The sequence below is a fragment of the Lissotriton helveticus genome, chromosome 2_1 (assembly GCF_964261635.1).
Source record: "Lissotriton helveticus chromosome 2_1, aLisHel1.1, whole genome shotgun sequence".
NCBI lineage: Eukaryota > Metazoa > Chordata > Amphibia > Caudata > Salamandridae > Lissotriton > Lissotriton helveticus.
Genome location: NC_136059.1, coordinates 97,137,518 through 97,158,430, shown reverse-complemented (window position 1 = coordinate 97,158,430; position 20,913 = coordinate 97,137,518). Strand labels below are relative to the sequence as shown.

The following is a 20,913-nucleotide window of genomic DNA, read 5'->3' as shown; positions in this document are numbered from 1 at the left end:
ACGATTATTATACCAGGCACGTTTCATTGATCAGTTCCATAATTTTCCTGGATAACCGAGCGCCTTTCAATTTTTCTTTGAATGATTTGCTTCACTGAAATAGTCTTCTTTCAACGTGCAATTTCTACGTACACGCAGAAATTGCCCGAAGGGAAGACCATCCTTCAGTGCTTGAGGATGATGGCTGTTATAGTTTAAGAGTGTGTTTCTGGCAGTTGGTTTGGTGTATAACGTTGTATAAAGGCAGTTGTCATCATTTACTTTAATTGTGATATCCAGAAAATTCATCCTATAAGGATCAAACTCCATAGTGAATTTTAGATGTTGATTCTTAGTATTAAGCCAACTATGGAAGGCTTCTAGTTGATTGTTGGTACCGCGCCAGATGAGAAAAAAGTCTTTATGTATCTTAGCCAACAAATGATGTTACTTGAGAAAGGATTAGAAGTATTAAGAACAATCTCGTTTTCAAAGGAGGATACATATATATTGGCTAACTCAGGGGCGTACACAGCGCCCATTGCTATGCCTTTTAACTGTTGGTAGAATGTATCTTCAAACAGAAAGAAGATTTCACATAAAGATATACGTGTATATTCTACAATGAAGGCGGTTGGGACCTCATGGGGTCTCGGTCTTGTATCTAGCAGACACACATTGACATTATAAGTTTATATATCAGAATCTGAAACTGCCAACTTCATCGAGCCAGGTTTACTATTTGTAGTTCCTCACTTTTCCCTTCCCTAGCTCAGTAGTAGTAAATAGGAGGCTTGTGAGGGGCTAACGATGAAAGAAGGAGTCAACCCTGTGATGTCATCAGGGGTGCGCGGGTGCATCATCCTAATTCTGCTATCTCTGCCATTTTGGTAAATTGATGTTGATGGTGTAAGGAGTTTCACCAGAATGTAATTTTGGGGTATTTTAGCCAACATTATTTATGTATTTATTTACTTAATATTTGTAGAGTGCTGGTGATACCAAAAGTAAGGCTTCTTGGTGCTAGTGGGCTCAAGATTGTTAATACTATTTTGTCATGGTTTTCTCATCCCCAGATGCACCAAAGGGCACAGAAGTTGTTATCAATCCAAACACAGTAAACATTAAAGAAGGGGATAGCGCCTCGATGGCGTGCACCACGAACAGCAGCTACCCAGGCATCACAAGCTACAAGTGGTACAAGGATGAGGTTGGGGAGGCCTTCAGCACCGACCAGGTTGTGACCTTCCAGAGTGTGTCTCGTTCCGACTATGGGCAATACCACTGTGAAGTCAAGAATCCTATTGGAACTGGAGTGGCACAAGCCAGAACGCTGACTGTCTTCTGTAAGTTAGTTTCTATTTTTAATTTTATTAATTCCTTTTTTTTTTTTAAATGGTTTTTATTGATTTTTTATATAAAATCATAGAATACATAAATTTACACTGAGAGAGTTCACCGTAACCCCTTAACCCTCCCCACCCCTTAGTCTGGCAGACTTCTTTAGGAAAAGAAAAGATACAAAAAGAAAGATATGCAATATGGGTACCACATTATGCATCGTTTGGCCCAGTCTAATAACTGTGTGCTGTGCCCTAAAGTCAATCACAGAGCTGACATTTGAAAATAATAAATCAAGCTACATCAAGCAAGGCACAAGTACAATAATAGCACAGCATAAAAAAAATAAAATAAAATAAAATCTTCAAATAAGAAGACAGAGGCCATTGCAAGTTCAAATACAAATACAAGAGCAGTTATCAGTTCCTTTGTTCCTTACTACCTGGTTAAATAGTTAAATCCCATATATAGACTTCACTAAGAGTGACACCAATAAATCTAAATTTAGGTTTGAGGGAGTTCCCTGTTATTATTATTATTATTGCCTTGTTTATCACACCATTCCTGTAGCGGAGCCCAGATTTTCAGACCAGCATTGCGTTTCTTTCTACCTTTCCCTTTATAGATTGCAATTTCCAACTTAAATGTGGCTAGTAGTCTAGCAAGCCATTGCTGAAATGAGGGTGCCAGTTCATCTAACCAGGTCGATGCAATACACATCCTAAAAACAGCCATTGACATAAATATAAATTCCGCCCCTTGTCGATTCCGGTTTGGGTCATTCGCTACTAAAAGCATCGTTTCACTACTCAAGGTAATGGGATTTTTCACCACCGCTGTTATAAACCTCTCAATATCGAGTTTCAATTGGGATAGACCGTCGCAGGTAGCAAAAATATGTATACAGTCTGCATTCGGAAAGTGGCACCGGGGACAGTGAGTTCCTTTACCCGAGCCCCATTTTGCAATTTTGTCAGGAGTATAATATAACATAAAGAGGGTTTTATAAAACTGTGTTTGAAGTTTAGTTGATAGTAAATAATTTTGTGACATTGCCATTGTACTTTCAATTTCAGCTCGGGATATGTCAATTTTGTTTTCCCATTTCGAGGCTATCTTTCCTATATCATCAGGTACCGAGTTACTTAGTAGGATATACATTTTACTAATGGTGTTAACTTTACTGGACGACAGTGTCTCAAATATCTCACATTTTATGCTGATGATTTCACAAAGATTTATTTTTGTTATGAAGTCCCGTATTTGTAGGTATTTGAAGAAGTCTCTGTTGTTAATTTGAAATTTAATTCTTAGTTCCTCGAATGTGTGAAACCCCGAAGAAGAGCAGAGTTTGCCGAAGTGTGTAATTCCGGCTGCTTCCCATTTCTTCATACAGCTATCCCTGAAAATAGCGGGCAGATCTAAATTATCTTTAAAGAGTGTATAGTATGAGATTTTCCCAATATCCATTAGTTTTCTTATTTTTTGCAATATTTTAAAAGAATGTAGGAGCGGCTTAAATGTAACTTTTTTGTGATAGCTGTCATGTAGATGACGCCATAGATATCCAAAGTTTTTTTCACCTAACAACAGGTTATAAATAGATGGTTGCCCACCCTGTGATGCTACATTCGCTAATTCTATTTGAAGAAGTTCTTGACTGTTAATCATGTTTGCTGCCCAATAATAAAGCCGCAAGTTTGGTAAACCTAAGCCCCCCCCCGTTCCTTTGGTAGAGTAAGGAATTTTAATGCGCGTCTTGGTTTAGAATATGACCAAATACATTTTGAGAAAGTCTGTTCCATTGATTTTAAACAGGAGTCCGGGAATTCTAGGCATATTGCTCTAAATAGGTACAGTAATTTAGGGAAAAACGCCATTTTAATGGCGTTAACTCTACCAATCAGGGAAAGATGCAAGTTATCTAGTCGGTGGAGATCCTTTTGTATTGTCCTTAAAACAGGTTTTACATTAATATCTACCAGATCTTCTAATTTGGCGGTGATAGCAATCCCCAAATATGTTGCGTTTGGAGTAACTCTAGGGTCGGCAAAAGTTAAATTATCATTAATCACAATTTGGGTTTTACCTTGATTAAGGGCGTATCCGGAAACAACTCCAAATTTGGTGGCCTCGTCAACGATAGCAAGCATAGTTAGTGCTGGGTTCTTAGTGACGATTGCTATGTCATCAGCATAGGCTAAAATTTTAGTGGAGAGATCGCGTGCTATAATAGGCTCTATTACCAAATTCATTTCCAATCTTTGTAGAAAGGGGTCTAAATAGAGGGCGAATAGCAGTGGCCAGCAGGGGCAGCCTTGTCTCGTCCCTCTCGATATCTTGAATGATCTGGTAAGATTGCCATTGACAGAAACCATAGCGGTCGGGTTGACATATAATTGTTGTATTGCCAATTTAAAACTTGGGGGAATTCCAACTCTTTTCAGAGCTGCCCAAAGGAATTTCCAGGAGACCCTATCAAATGCCTTTTCCGCATCTAAACGTATGAGGGCCATAGGGTCTCCTGTAATTCGTGACTGATCAAAAAGTGTAATGACTCTATGGACGTGATCAGTTGTAGATCTTCCTGGGACAAAGCCATGTTGGTAATTGGCTATAACTAAATGGATAATTGGGGCCAGGCGATTTGCTAGTAGTTTGGAATAAATTTTAGAATCCGCATTAATCAAGGTAATTGGTCTATATGAGCCTAATTGATCAGGGGGTTTGTTTTTCTTGGGAAATATTATAATTTTTGCACTAGACCAAGATTTAGGAGGGGTTCCCCCTCTGAAAATATAACCAAATAAAGTCACCATAATATGTTGAAGTTCGGTTAGGAAGGTTAAAAAAAATTCCGAAGGTAGACTATCTAAGCCTGTCGCTTTTCCCTTTGGTAAATTCTTGATTATTCGTTGAATTTCCTCCAAGTTTGGATCATCTGTTAATACCGATTGGTCTGTTTCATCAAAACTTGATGTGTTTTGTAGGTTAAGATATTCATTTATTATATTTTCTGTATTGTTATCCTCACTTCCCTCAGTATATAATGAGCTATAAAACTGAAAAAAGGCTTCCTTAATGTCTTCGGGATTAGTAACTATACCTTTTGTTGGATCTGATATCTCCTGAATAGTATTGGTCGTCTCTAGTTGGCGCACACGGACCGCTAGTTGGTGACCCACAAGTTCGTTTACCTCGTATACCATCTCTCGATTAGCAGTTGCTTTTTTTACCGCTTTAGCTGTGATATCATCTATAATTTCTGCCCTGGCTATTGCGACTCGAGTTTGATTTCTTTCAATTATTTCTGTCCCAGCATGCGTTTTGATAGCCTCAATTAGACCCTCTTCCGCCTGTCGAAGTTCTTCTTGTTGAGTCTGAGATTTGATGTGAGATAATCGATTTGATCTTACAGAGTATTGTAGGGTTTCCCCCCGAATCCCTGCCTTTAACGCATCCCAGACCACGTCTATTCCAGTGCTACCCAGATTCTCCTGTATAAAATTCGGGATCCACTCTCGCATATGTGAACAGTAGATAGGGTCAAGTAACAGAGTTTTTTCAAAGGTCCATCATCTTATTCTTTTTTCAGTGGTGCCTATGTTCACCATACACATTAAAGGATTGTGATCGGAGAGTATTTTGGTTAGTTTATTAATTTTACTTATATTTTTTAAAGAGTTAGAAAGGAAAAAAAATATCAATTCTGGCATATGTGTGATGTGGATATGAGTAGAATGTATACCCAGTGTCGTGAGGGAGTTGTGTGGTGGATTGCCATCCATCTATCAATCCATGCATGCAGCAAAGATCTTCTACTGCCCTAAAAACCTTGGGTTTGCGGCCCTTATATACCCAGCGGTCTTTAGACGACCAATCATAGGGCAAATTTAAATTAAAGTCACCACACAGTATAACCGGTAATGGCCAGTGTGTTAGTTCATTAGAGATTTCGTTGATGCTTGAGGGATCATCTTCATTGCTACCATAAAAGGTGCAGATCGTCATTTTCCTCCCTTCAGTATCTTGTCGCATTGTGATTGACCACTGCCCATTTTTGTCAACTTTGCTTTTCGGGAATGTTTGTCCCTGACCCTTTAACAAAATAGCAACTCCCTTAGTCCTAACGCCTTGGTGGTAGCGCATACAAGCCTAAACCTGAGTGATTTTAAAAGGTGGGTTTGAGCTGCCTCAATATGAGTTTCTTGTATGCATACAACGTTTGCCCCAGTTGATTGAAGCCAGATGGCAACATTTTGACGTTTATTTATGTCGTTCAAGCCACAGATGTTAACAGATAACATTTTTAATGAAGACATAGTAAAGTCTTAGATATAGTTTTCCAGGTTTGTTCGTTCATTGTAGCCAGCCGAGAATTTATCTTCTGTAAGAAGCAATTCGCCATGTGGTATCCCTTTTATTAATATTAGCCAGACTGCCTCTACTGTCCCTCCCCTCCCCTTTGAACCCCACCCCTTCGCAATCCCACCCTGTCTGTCCACCCCACCCCTTCGCCCTCCCCCCCCTCCCATTCATAGAGGTGTCCTGGATCCGAGGGGATCCAGGTGTGGGCATCTGGGTGGTCAGGTCGCCGAAGACTACTCTCACAGCCTCCTATCCTGCCTGTTGGCAAAGAAAAAAATATATATATAAATAACTATCGAGAGCTATATTTCCATACCTATAAGAAGGCATAAATACACATCAGCAGTAGCTAGATTGAGCCCAAGACTGGTGTATGTAACAAAGAATATGCTATTGCACAAGTTAAGTGGGCATAGACAGTTGTGCAGTAAAACATATAGCCGAGTAACGACCATAGGTATATATGCAGTTAATAGTATATAGTCTTTATCAGTTTGGTTTCCTAGCGGCATCAGTGAGTTCTTGCAGGTAGCTTTCCGCTTGGATTTCACTGTTGAAGATACGCGTTGATCCTCTAAAGATTACTTTCAGACGAGAAGGATTCTGGAGGTACACTGTTGCACCAATTTTTTCAAAAGGGGTGTAAAGTTGCTGCATTCTCCACCTTCGTTCCACAGTGGGATGTGCAAAGTCTGGTCTGACATAGAATAGAGATCCGTTATACTCCCGCTTGCTGGTAGGCCGTGCCAGGTCATAGATGGCCTCACGAAGCAGAAAGTTCCCGAAACAAACCAGGATAGCTCTTGGGAATTTAGAGGATTTCTCGGTGTATTTCCGTTGTATAAAGGGAAAGCGATGTGCTCGCAGGATTTCGCAGGATTTCCTTGTCCATATCCCACTTTGTTCGTTCCGGGAAGGATTTTTTCAGGAGATTACTTATATATCCTCTGACGTCATTATCCTCCACAGATTCTGGGATACCCAGAAAGCGGAGATTGTTTCTTCTGGTTCGGTTCTCCTGATCCTCAACTTTAAGCATTAAGTCTCTAATGATTTCGTCTTGAGTTTTATCCTGCTTTTGTAGAAGAGCTACATCTTTCTCTAAATATTCGGTGCGGTTTCTAGCGAGGACATCCGTTCTGAGATCTCGGTGCAGGTATTGCCAACTTTTTTAACCGCTCCCTCCAATTTCTGAATAGCAAGATGATTGCGTTGACTGTCTGTTTTTATGTCTTTATGAAGAGCTGATATGGTGGTTAAAATATCTCTCAGGGAAGGTTCTGCCGTTGTGCCTTTTCTATGAATATCTCCATGGATTAGATTAGTGTCAATCTCATTTGAGTCTTCCCCCATGTGAGGAAAGTTAGGAAAATGGTCAGGCGATTTAGTCGATGTTTCTTAAGTAATTTTGCCCGGCGTTAAACACCTCTAATACCATACGAAGTTATCAAATAAAGAGGCAGGCGCTGGAGACAGGAAGACAGGAAACAAGTTTTATTCCGACGGAGCAGAACACATCAGATTGGACAACAAGGTATCGTCTCGAGGTGCTCTCTGCTAGCCTCTCTGAGGCTTGGCCTTTTATACACTGGTTTAAGACATGTGAACGCTCTTTATTACAATAAAGACATTGTGAAGTATGAAGATGACATCCCCGATAACCCCCCCCCCCCCAGTTCCGGCCCATTCCAACACGTGGCTACAGTAGAGGCCCTTACCCTCCATACAATAGGAGGGGGCTGTCACGCATTGAGTGTTCTGCCGATTCCTTTGGAATGTGTGCGCCTGATCGAATCTCAGGGGGTGGGGAGGTCATGATCAATAGTAGCTCCTTTGAAGAGGGGCGAGTGCATACAGTAGTGGGCAATGAACTGTATCCTCAGGCTAAGGGATGACCAGCGGTCCCTGCAGACAATCGGGCTCAGAGGAAGGGGTCATCAAAGGAGAGATATTCATAAAAGGAAAGGATCGGTGTGGACAATCGAGCGTAGAGGAGGGGTTTATCAAAAGAGGGGTATTCATGAAAGGAAAGGAGGTGTTGGTCAGGCGCGGGGTGTGATTCCCAGAGACAGAGTCATGCGGAAGGAGAGGGTTTTATGGCCGATGCATGAGCAGTGCGCGCGGGGAGGGGTGCCGGGGGTTTAACCAACGGGCAGAGAGGCCATGGTGCCTAAAATGGCTGTCGTGTACGTGTGTGCATGGGTCTATGCTGGGGGGATAACACAGTCAGTGTTTCGCGATATCCGTTCTGCATACAACAAGGGGTACAGTGAACACAAATGAACGCCGCTTATGTGCATATACATCGCTATTTTCAACAGTCGCCGCTTTTTTTACATAAGCTAGTTCATTTCTGTACAGTCGATACGATTGGCGGAATGTGGTACATATGTTTTTACATTTGTTGGGTTATTCATACAAGTCTAGAGATCGGCATAATACCTAGTCGGGGTCAATCAAGAAAAAGGGGTTCCGACACAGTATAGAATCAGGTTCCGACTTTCTCTCCGGTGACATCAACATACAGTAAAAAGTGCTCTGATACCTTCGGGTCTCGTCAGTGCTATAAGAGACTTTTGGAAAACTAAATACATTGAGGGAGGAATTCAGTTCGATACAAGCAATTAGTCAAGGGGTGGGTAGAAAGTTCAGGAAGGGGGTCTTCGTCACAATGTCTTTTTAACAGAGTCCGTCTTCTTTTGTTGGCGCTGTTGAGCACCGGCGGTGGAGCTATAGGTCCAGCTCGGATTCATCCTTACGCGTTGCAGGGTGCGATCAGTCCTCTGCTGTTAGATCACAGTCCTGTTTCCTAACTGATCTTCTTAGGGGTGCCTCATGCTGGGCACCTGCGTGTCTTTCTTCTTCCGTGGCAAAACCTTATTCTATCTAAATACTGCTCTTCTTTTCTGAGTCAAAAGTTATGCGAAAAGGGTGATGTTGTTGAATAATCGAGGGAAGAGAGGGCGGAGTGGGACCAGATCTTTGAACACACCAAGGGACCAAAGGAGCAAAGGATGATGAGCAGGCAGGCCCATCAGTCGGGCTCAAAAGGGACGGGGACTTCAGGCACGAGTGGGTCAGCAAATCGAGGGCTTCAAGGCAGCCCTTCATCCCTTCATCTGCCGAGTTTGAGAGTGGTGCCTCGTCCCGCATCTCGTTGCTCTGCGGCTCCACCTTTGGCTGAGGTCACACGTGCTTCATGATCTGTGGCCAGGCTGTGCGTCACGTCCAGCTCCTCTCCTCCGGTGATTGTATCTTTGAATGAGTACAAAACAAGTTTTAGAAAAACTGGCAGGAGAAGACATCTATACATCTCAATTCCGTCCCCATTCCTAAGTAGGTGGGGGATATGTTCATCGATCACAGTCAGAAGTCATCACTTATGGAGTATGTAAGAGGGCATTCCCACTGTATTCGTAAGCTTATTTGGCATTCATTCGTGACGTACGTGGAGAGAAGTCGGACTCCTATCAACAGTGTATTATATCAAACTCGAAATCGAGTCCTTAGGTAGAGACTCGCCCCTTTTTCTTTTTAACCCAAGTACTGACAATCTTACATTTCCCTTCGGGGTCGGTTAACTCTTGCAAGCAGGGGCGTTATCATCATGAGAGGGGGCAGATGTTAAACATGCTTTTCTTGGGGAGCGACGGTTAATCAAGGTCATCAATTGTGCTTCGGGGATAGCTGATATGGAGCTGGGGTCAATCGGGAGAAGCGAGGACGCTTTGGACAGGGAGCTGGGGTCAATCGGGAGAAGCGAAGACGCTTTGGACATCCGCACTTAAGTGCAGAGGGGTGGGGCAATCTGGGCATTGGGAATTGCATTTCTAACGAACTGAAAAACAGAAGACCATTGACGTTATAGTCCCCCTACAAAAAAGGCCAGATTAGGGGACATCAGTCATCTTACCTGTCCTTTCTTTCATTACCGACTCGGGTTCTATCGTTTTGCAGAAAGGAGAGGTAGTAATATGGCAAGTTACAATTGTTTTAGTTCCTGTCAATTTTGCCGAACACCTTTGTGTTCGAAGAGACCCAATTAGGTGTGTGCCGGTGGGGCACAACGTTACCACACAAGGGAGGAGGGAACAGGGGGACCCTCAGAGAGAGAGAGAGAGAGTCGCCCGCCCTCTAAACGAACCATTTGGTACACGTATGATATGGAGAGAGAGAGAGAGAGAGAGAGAGAGAGAGAGAGAGAGAGAGAGAGAGAGAGAGAGAGAGCGAGAGAGAGAGAGAGAGAGAGAAACGTGTACAATAACGGGCCATTCAGTGCGCACACAACACAGAACAGCAGGGGTTAAGTAATACAAAAACACAGGCAGAGGGATGACGTAGATTCATACATTACGTACACACATACTCAGGTGAGGGAGACAGTACATGTATTATATACAAAAATCCAAGACAAAACATAGAACAGTTATTGGCCATAATGATCTCTTTCTGTATGCTGTGCATCCTTAGCATCCTAAGCCCTTTTTACCTTTTACTTCTCTCTTATCGTCGGCTGCCTTTACTGGTGGCTTTGGTTGTACACACTTATGCCTTTGGCAATTGGTCAAGAACTAACCTGATCGGGCTAATGTGTTTCCAGGCTGAGGCAACAGTGGGTGTCAGTTGGGAGAACAATGGGGTAGCTTTGAGTTTCATGCCTATGAGGGTGCGAAAAGGATGTAGTAAATTTAAATGTAAACCTCACCTCAAAATATTCCTTAAACTTTCCCTATTTAGTTAAATGTAGGATGCTTATTCATTAGTGCACGTCATTTTTGGTTGTACTATTCGGGGTGCCAAGCGAAGTCATATTTTGTAGTTTCCGCTTCATGCTGTCCCCCCAAGCGCTAAGTTCAGGGAGAGAAATAGTCATTGTAGGCACCATAATCAAACCCCTTTTTCCCACCTCTTCGTCCGCTAGATCACCATTTTTTTTTTTCGTACCTTAATCGACGTTCCGATGCGACCTGCAGAAAGAGGGAAAAAGAAGGGGGCCGGGGGCAGCATTTAAAAACACATTAGCGCGCATAAACCCGAAAAGGCTTTTACTTACTACATACTCGGCCTATTTCCACGGAATGCAGTCCCTGCCAACATTTAAGCCCAGGTGGACCGCTTAGCGTGGGAGAGATAATTATCGGAAGCCTGTGGATAGCATAGGTCGCCCAAGTGTGGTATTACGGATCGTGTGCAGGGGGGTGGTCAGAACAAAGGGCAGTCAGTGCAAAGTGGGGGGGGGGGGGCGAGCTCGTGCTCTCCTTTGGGGAAAAGGGATAACCTACAGTGGTACGGAGTCGTTGTCGTTCGTACTAGGGGGGTCAGGTGGCACTCCTTCGGGGCGACTTAGGGGCATTTTAAAACAACCTTCCTGTTATAGGTAGCATATAAAGTATAGGCTAAATACCAGGATCTTTTAACGGTTGCTTTAGGCTGTAAAAAATGCAAAACACATGCAACAAAAACCTGGACCGTTCATACTTGCAATATTTCTGAGTACTATACTTTTTAACCCTTAACTAATCGAGCTGAGCCATCTCACCTGTATTTTAGTTATATCGGAAATAGTGGTCATTTATTCGAAACTTACCAATTTACGCGTGACAACTACGTTTTACTCTTCTTTTTCTTTCCAAAAATCTTTAATAAAAATGTCGGTGTACAAATACGGGCCTACAACCTCGTGGGCCGGCCACGGAGCAGGCTGGAACTGTACATGTGGGGATACTTAGTAGTGGGAAACTTAATGGAGTCGGTGGTCGTTAATTTCATAAAAAAGTGCGACAAGTGCAATAAAATCATATCGAAACTTCAGTGTGAGCGAGTATCATAAGTGTTGGAATTCGTACTTTCAATAATCATGATGCGTCAAAACTTAACAACAATTCATTGTCCGAATGTTCAACCAGTACCCATCCCATATCAATTCATTGTCCGAACACATAATCAGTACCCATCCCATATCAATTCATTGTCCGAACTGACAGTACACATCCCATATCAATTCATTGTCCGAACATATAATCAGTACACATCCTATATCAATCCATGTCCGAACATATAATCAGTACACATCCTATATCAATCCATGTCCGAACATATAATCAGTTCACATCCTATATCAATCCATGTGTTTAAAAATTGCATACATATCTCATGACACCAAGGCTGAGCAATCGGGGTACAACAAGGATTTGAAAGTTTCATCTGTACCGGCGCCATTTTGGGTGCAGCCAGGCAGATCCAGGCATAGTCAAAATCTCCACCAACTCGTGGTTGGCCCAGAGCCTCTTTCGGCAGTCCAAAAGTTCCGTTAAAGGGCAACAGAAAGGATCGGCGGTGTGAACCATCAGTCAAAAGGGGGGAGGGAGGCAACAATTTCTTCTACCGGGTCATACTGGGTTTTCACCGGAACTGATCCGAACTGTAGTCTGCAGGATTTTAGTCATTCAAACTGAGGCTGGCGCCGGCATGGGAGCGCCGACGTCTCGCGGCTACATTTTCATCGTTCCGTGGGCAATCATGGCAGTCATTCCCCATCGAGGGTGTCCGTGGGGGTCGGGGGCCCCCGTGGCTCTTATAGAATTTTCAAAGTCGAGGAGAACACTTCTGTTTGTGGGACTCATTTCTTGGTTAACAAGCAACCGGGCCATCCCTTCACGCCAGGCCCGCTCCTGTAGGGTGGATCGCCATTTTACGAGTGGGCGAACCCTTGTCGGGTGAGTGGAGCGTTGGGGGTGCCACTGGGGCCTCCACCTGGGGAGGTGGGAGAGGCTCGTTCGCGCCGCCTCTCCCTCCCAGTGCACCCCATGGCGTCCCTCTTGACATTTGTTATGGCCGGACCAGGCGATGAAGAAGAGGGGGGGGGTCGGAGGCACGTGCAAGACATCCCCCCCTCCGTGTTGTCGCAGCCATTATTTAAGAAAGAAGAGGAAGGGGCGCCCAGTACGTTTCGGGCCAGGCATCCTGTTGATGGCGGCCGGACGCTCTTCGCCACGGCCCCAGGAACGGGTCCCTTGGTTCATCCTGGGGACAGACCTTGGCGCGTGGTGCCGCCTCCGGGCTATTCGCGTAGTGGTCCCTCCACCCCAGGCCTCTTGTGGAAGCCAGAACAGGCGATTAAGAGGGGGGGGGTCGGAGGCATGCGCAAGACATCCCCCCCGTGTTGTCATAGCCATTATTGAAGAAAGAAGAGGGGACGCCCGGATCCCGTCGGCCTCGGCTCCTTTTCTGGCCCACCTTACGCGTTGACCTCCGGCCGACGGCTGGCAGCAGGACCCGCCCTACACGTGTCGAAGCTCTCGTCTTCCGGATGGGCGTAGCCGCGAACCTGTTGCACTTCGGGAGTTTCCAGAAAGGGGGTAGGTATCTGCTGATTTGTATCTATCTCATGTTACCGTTGTTAGGGCGTGGCAGGCGGTGGGGCAGACATATTTGGAGCAGTGAGGGGTGACGAAGCCTAGTTGCCTCGTGGCCGCCGTGATGTCAAGCTTGGCTTCTCTCATCATTTATGTTTCTTATTACGAGCTTATTTCTAATGTTTCTTATTTCTAGCGAAGTCATGTATTTCTATCATGAGCTATTTCTAACGTTTTCCTATTTGTAGCGAAATCAAAAACTCATCAGTGGCCTACTGATTTTGCTTTCTTATTTCTTTCTTTTCTAGCGGGTTTCATGCTCAAAGTTTCTGTTAGCAGGATACGGTGATTACTTCGTTATTGTTGCATATGTCCTTTTTATTAGGGGTACTCTGCCGTCGAGCCAGATAATCTACCTCTAATAAATGGTCCGGGTGGAACTAGTTTACCAATCAGTGGGGAGTAGATAGGCACGAAAGTTTACAATGGGGGACAAAGGTCCACATTACCTATCCTTCACTACTTGCAAAGATTAGACAGAATATTTCTTTTCTACGTTATTTGCAAACAGGGAATGCCTCGAACGAACTATTCATTGAACAAAAATGTCCAAGTAATCAATCAATCAGTGGAGAGAAAAATAGGCATGACGGATTACAAAAGGGGACAAAAATCTGCATTACCTATCCTTCTCTATCTGCAAAGGGGGGCAGAATATTTCTATTCTTCCCTGTTTGTAGATAGGGAATATCTCAAAGAGCAATCTTCGATAAACATCGATAACAAACAATCAGTGGGGAGAAAGATAGGCATGACGGATTACAATGAGGGACAAACGTCTGCATTACCTATCCTTCACTATTTGCAAACAGAGAGGAACGTTCCTATTCATCGCTGTTTGCAAATAGAGAATATCTCAAAGAGAACCAGTACTTTAAGTACAATCAATCAATCAATCAAATGGATAAAGCCATCCTACCATTCGGACGTAAAGACGTCCTACTTAACCTTACCCGGACCGGACCGTGTGGGCAATTCTTCGCCTTCCCTCCTCCAGCGCCCGATCGTTCTCTTTCTCCATGTTTTTACCGCAGCATTCCTGTGGGTTTCCAGTCAGGACAGTAGGTCACTTGAGAGAGGTCCGTTCGGAATCAGTGAAGTTCATTCGATCGGCAGCCGGACGAGGGCCCTCTCAAGGCAGGTATACTCCAATCGTTTAGATGTTCACCCCATCGTCTGGACCTCTCTTACCGGACCTTATGTTGCTGATGGCCCCACGTGGGGCGCCAATTGAGGAAAGTCAGGAAAATGGTCAGGCGATTTAGTCGATGTTTCTTAAGTAATTTTGCCCGGCGTTAAACACCTCTAATACCATACGAAGTTATCAAATAAAGAGGCAGGCGCTGGAGACAGGAAGACAGGAAACAAGTTTTATTCCGACGGAGCAGAACACATCAGATCGGACAACAAGGTATCGTCTCGAGGTGCTCTCTGCCAGCCTCTCTGAGGCTTGGCCTTTTATACACTGGTTTAAGACATGTGAACGCTCTTTATTACAATAAAGACATTGTGAAGTATGAAGATGACATCCCCGGTAACCCCCCCCCCCTCCCCCCCCCCCAGTTCCGGCCCATTCCAACACGTGGCTACAGTAGAGGCCCTTACCCTCCATACAATAGGAGGGGGCTGTCACGCAGTTGAGTGCTCTGCCGATTCCTTTGGAATGTGTGCGCCTGATCGAATCTCAGGGGGTGGGGAGGTCATGATCAATAGTAGCTCATTTGAAGAGGGGCGAGTGCATACAGTAGTGGGCAATGAACTGTATCCTCAGGCTAAGGGATGACCAGCGGTCCGTGCAGACAATCGGGCTCAGAGGAAGGGGTCATCAAAGGAGAGATATTCATGAAAGGAAAGGATCGGTGTGGACAATCGAGCGTAGAGGAGGGGTTTATCAAAAGAGGGGTATTCATGAAAGGAAAGGAGGTGTTGGTCAGGCGCGGGGTGTGATTCCCAGAGACAGAGTCATGCGGAAGGAGAGGGTTTTATGGCCGATGCATGAGCAGTGCGCGCGGGGAGGGGTGCCGGGGGTTTAACCAACGGGCAGAGAGGCCATGGTGCCTAAAATGGCTGTCGTGAACGTGTGTGCATGGGTCTATGCTGGCGGGATAACACAGTCAGTGTTTCGCGATATCCGTTCTGCATACAACAAGGGGTACAGTGAACACAAATGAACACCGCTTATGTGCATATACATCGCTATTTTCAACACATGTGTTGACCTGCAGCCTCCTCTTCTGAATTTGAGTGGTCGAAGTTTTTTTCCTTCCCATTAGTTTTAATACTTTTTCTATAGCTACTACCGGGATCTGAGCTTTCCACAGCACTTGGTTTATTAAGCCGTCTACTCCTTGATCTTTTTTTCACATTTTTTTCCCCTTTGGAGTGATGCTTAAGTCACATTCTTGAGATTTCCTGGGTACCTCGCAGTCAGAGTCTTCATGGGGTGATAGAGGGTCATCGTCGTTCATCACATCACTTAACCCACTTGATAATGAGACACCAGTCTCATAGATATCTGCATCTGATTCCTCAGTAGGATTTTCAGTTTCAGATTGTAACAGTTGTTTGTCCCCTTTGTAAGTGCTTTGTACATGGCCTGGAGTTCTAGTTAGGCCAAGATATGAATTACCAATTTCCAATTTGTTGGCGTAGGTTGCCTCAACACAGGGGGAGTTAGAGTTCGCTTCTCCCATGTTGACGCTTTTATTTGTGATGAGATTGCCTCAAGCCCAGTGTTCTCTAGTGTGTCACAGACAAGATCTAGATCTCTTGTACCATTATCCTCAAGCCTATTGGTTTGAGCAGAAATCGGATCTTTGTGAATTTTATCACCTCTTTCCTTGGGGATTGGGCTGAAGATCGTAGAGATACTGGGCTGCAGTGCGATTACATGCTCGTTCGTTTTAGAGCTACTTTTCAAATTTTTGATCGTTTGTAATCTTTTGGCCTTTTTTGCCATCAGCTCCACATCATCATTTGAATCGATATTTTTCTCTTTCTCCTTCTCCTTGCATTTGCCTTTCCCATTATCCCCCGGGACTTTCTTATTCTGGTTATTTTCATTGTCCCTTTCATAGGTTTTGTCTTTGTCTTTGTCTTTATTTTTGTCCTTTTCTTTTTCTTTGTCTTTCGCTTTGTCTTTTTCCTTATCCAAGCCATTAACCTTTGGTTTATCTTTGTCCTTCATTATTTCATCATCTCGTGCTTTGTTTTTAGATTCCTTTGCTTTCGCTCCCCGGGTTTCAGGCCCCTTTATTTCTGGTCATCGATGAGTGTGTTTGTCCATTACATGCATGATTTGCTCCCTTGGAGTTTTGGTTGCATAGTCGTGAAGAATATCCTCTGCATCCTCTGTAGTTTTGGCTGATGATGCTTGCTTTCGAAGATCCTTTAGTCGATCTTGTGAAATATCTGCGCCGGTTAAATTCTGTTCTTCAGGTTCATTCAGCTCATTCAGTACCTTGTGAGTTTTAGGCACACTGGCCGCCCTATGGTCCTTGGGTTCCGCGGGTTCAGTATGTGTGTTCACCAGAGGCAGACCAACTCTTGTCTCTAAGTCATCCATAACCTCCAATTCTGGCTTATCAACACGTGTGTCGCCTTGTCCACAAGATTTATGCAGAGCAGAGCCCGGTCGTATAGTCGTGGTACTGATGATCGTGCTGATAATCTTCTTTATTAGGCCCTTCTTCTGCTCCTTCTTCTGTATCATCAGTTGGGTGGATATTTTATGACCACGAGGTTTGCCAGTTCAGCGGGAAGTGTCAGCTATAAAAGTTGGAATACCAGCCCAACTATTGTCCAAAATGAAAACCTGAATTTTTATTGTAGGTATTTTCATTAGTGCTTCATCTGTGTATCCGGCAATAGAGGCGCTGTTCACTCTTGTAGCTAGTCTTCTGGATATATCACCCTCTGTGATTGAAGCGTTGGCAAGAGTTGACAAGAGTTATCAGCGCAATACAGAGTAAGCACAGAGTAAGCGACCCAGAAAAAAAACGTAAGTAATCCACAGAGGTTGTCCGACACGTACTGTAGCAAGCACAAAGTAAGCACAGAGTAAGTAGTCCAAGCAGTCCAAAATAAATTTAAGGACACAGTTAGTAGTCCGAGAGGTCTTGCTCTGCACGGTTCGCCGTCTCGTGCGCTCTCAAGTATGGTACCACAAGAGTCTCAAAAGTCTCAAAAGTGTAACAAAGAATAGCCAAAAGTATCACACAAAAGGTCAGTTATAAACTTCGTTTGAGTGACTACCTCCGACTGCCGTAGGTCTGGGCTCACTTAAGTGATCTCTGTTTTTAGCTTTGTTCTTTTTTTTTTTTTTTGACCGTTATTGATTGTTATTGCTTGTTATTGTTATTGTTATTAACTGTAGGTTCTTTTCGCCTTTTTTGAATCTCTATGTCGCAGACTCCTAAAAGATGTAGCTCCTAGGTAGCATTGGGCGCTGGGGGTCTGAGCACTATGATCCCTATAGAGAATCCCCAAGACCTTAACAGCACGAGAGACACGAGCAAGTTGAACGGAGCAAACAAAGTCAAGTAAGCAAAGTCAATGTGAGAAAAACGCGGGTCAGATGCAGGCCACAAGCAGGATTATTATGTTCCCCTCCTCACCTCAACGGCTTCATACTCGGTGCATGCTCAGCAGATCCTCAACATTAGAGTCAATGTCAATGTCAGCATCGGCGCCGGTATCAGCAGGTATCAGCAGTGTCAGCAGCAGCACAGCACAGCACATTGGTAGTTCACCTGGTACACGGCTCGGCAGAGAGATTTCCATCACTGACCCCCGAGCACCGCCTCCATCCCGAAGTTGCTGTGTTTGCTCCACGGAAGGTCCCGAAGGTTCCGAATGCTCTGAGGAATCAGATTGTTTCTCTGGAGACTCGGTGGCAGGCCGACAAACAGCCTTACGAGGGACGAGGGACGTCGGATGCTGAATACCAATCCCTTTCAGAAGCACACGCAGTCAGCAGCTGTTGGCAAAATCGGAGGTTATCGGGAAATTATCAGCAGGTTCGGTCAACATTTAGTGAGCTTCCTCATTGCCATCGCCATCGGAGTCAATCCTGTTTAAAAAACACTTTCACCGCTACGTTTGCCATTTCTCACAGATACCAGCAGGCACCAGCGGATCACTAGCGGCGCTCTCCTCCGGCCTCCTACCCGGGCTGATGGCGGCGCCCCCAGGGATAAAGACAGTGGTAAGAGGTAGGAGATAAGGAGGTCTGGGTACTCTGCTGCGAGTCTACTGCGAGTTGTATTAAGCTTTCTAGTTTTACAATAATCTAATCTTCTTGCCGGTCATAGCTCGCGAAAGTGCAGGCAGGCTCTCAGAGAAAGTGAGAGTAACACAGCGGCTGCTCACTCAAACGCCATCTTGCCTCCGGCCCAGGTCCAATAATTCTTAATTCCTAACTGTCTTTGGCACCATTCGCTCATCAGAAATTAAAATTGACAACTAATTGTTAATGAGATTGGAAAAATCTTATGGCCTGGATTTACTAACATTCTGTGTTGTGGTTGTGCCACTATTTTAGCGCAAAGTGTTAGGTTTCCAAAGCCATTCACATCTTGAAGTGTATTGCATGGCTTTGCATTGCATTTCTCTCCAAAAGTAATGCAAGGCAGTACATCACTTGCATTAGCTTGTTCTGGGGATGCGTTACATGGGTGGAGCCTGGGAGTTCCTGTGGATCCACCCATTTATTTTTTATGCAAACGCAGATTTACTGCGGTCAGAAAACCTGGGTTTGCCCCAAAATGGTTTGCATGCGACAGGCTGCTTTATTTCTCCTCATTCCTCTTTGCATTCTGAAGCACACATGCAACTACAACTAAGCCTCTAAGGATTTTATTGTACAGGAGGGTATCCCTTTCTGCACAAACACAATCCTGACCACAACGCATGCACCATGGCACAAGGGCGCATTCCTTGGGAAAAAGATGCTACATGTGCACCAGTGCACAGGTGAGGGACGAATTGCACCATATCTTAATAAATATAGTGGAAACAAAGTCAATTTCCTGAGCCACGGTCATGTAATTTTCAGCAATAATTAATTAGCGCAGTAGTTTTCTTAGGTGTTCGTCTTTGTTCTTTATTCTGAGTCTTGTATACATCGATTGCGCTTCAGTTCTTCATCAACACAACAGATAGCCACAGATTTAGCCAACACGTGTTTTGTCTATTGGTAATAGCCAAGGACTTCATCAGGGCGCGAACCGCAATATCTATACAAATAATGGAATTGATGGCCTTTGCCGAAATCAACCTTCATGTGGTTCAACGATCAAAGTGTAACCAGTTATAGCAGTGTCAGGAAAATAATAATAGGATTTCCCCGATCAACTACCAGCCTTCATAAAATCAGATAGCATCCTTAAAATTCTTGCTAACGGTACAGTGAGTACTCAGCATCGATTCTTGGCGTCAAACCTCCTGCAGGGTCAGTCATGATTGGATATTCAGCTGCCACATTTTGGACCATGGTGCTGATGCCATTGCCAAAAGTAATGTTATGTAATTCTATATTATCTTAAATAGTTTATATGTATTTAATTGGAATTTCTACAGCATGAAAGTAGCCATAAACTAGTGGAGCACTGTACATAGTCAAAGGCAAGATTAAAGTTGGCAAGTAGAAGGAGAGTAAGCTGAGTTGTGGGCATGTACATGAATGGTGATGTAGTGTTCTTTATAGAGGAGGGTCTTCATTTCTTTCATAAATTGGAGCAGAGCTTGGGCAGTCCTAATGGATACAGGAATGTTGTTCTAGATCGTGTGTGCATAGATGGAAAAGGTCTCCTGCCTTCTTTTTTCTTTTTTACACCCTTTAGTCTGCAGTCTAATGACGGCCTGGATGGGGGTGTGCCGAGATCTAAGCCTGTGTACAATTTTCCTTTTCGCCGGTAGAATTGGAGACATTTTGGTAATTTCCTATTACTCTTGTAACACAGAATTACTGATAAATAAAAATTCTGCCGCTCTGCCGGTGGTATTAAAATTATGCAGTGGTTTCTCATGTTTAGAAACAACTGCATAACACTCTGTGCCTTTCACACTCTGCAGTGATAACAAGTTTTAAATACTGCAGAGTTAGCAAGGACGGCAAGTGCTATGCAGTAGTTTCTAAACTTTAGAAACCACTGCATGATTTCTAATTACGCCGGCAAAGTGGGGGAATTTGAAGTTATCAGTAACTCTGGCTTATAAGAGTAACCAGAGTAACAGCCCAAATTCCTCTGATTCCCCCGGCAGAATTGAAAATTCTCAGCAAACCCACAGCCAGGCACTCATTAGACTGCAGACTAAAGTTTAGAAAACACTATATACCACTCAGTGCTCCTTACATTCTCTTCAGTGATTACAAGTATTAATCACTGCAGAGTAAGCAAGGGAACCAAGTAGTATTTGGACACACTATTATATTAGGCAAAATGCATCCTCACATCCATTGTTGTTTGTAAGGGTGCACTTTGCGCTAAGAATATAGCACCAAATGCCCACTCCACCCTGTTGCGGAATTCTGTGGAAACTGGTGGTAAACTTGTCTGCTGGATGAGCAGAGGTCCTGGTCATGAAATCTTTGTAAATGATGCAGCTGGTTTTGAAGATGGTGCGGGCCGGCAAGAGGACCCAATAGGGTTCCACAATGATGAGAATGATGTGATCATATTTCTTCAGGCTCTGTCTGAATGAGACGTGCTGCGGTGTGTATGATATAGGGTGGCAGTGTGGCGTTTCAGAGCCCATTGATTCGAGAATTACCTCCATCCGGATATGACGGTATCAGCAGTTCTTAAGT

General features: G+C 44.1%; 1 protein-coding gene across 1 annotated transcript in view; it reads left to right on the top strand.

The window, feature by feature from the left end:
- LOC144817756 (sialoadhesin-like) overlaps nt 1-20,913 on the top strand; it is a 252,600-nt gene that overhangs the window by 157,593 nt on the left and 74,094 nt on the right. Inside the window, 1 exon segment of the mRNA XM_078674542.1 lies at nt 1,056-1,325. Within this exon segment, the coding sequence (XP_078530668.1) occupies nt 1,056-1,325 (270 nt within the window).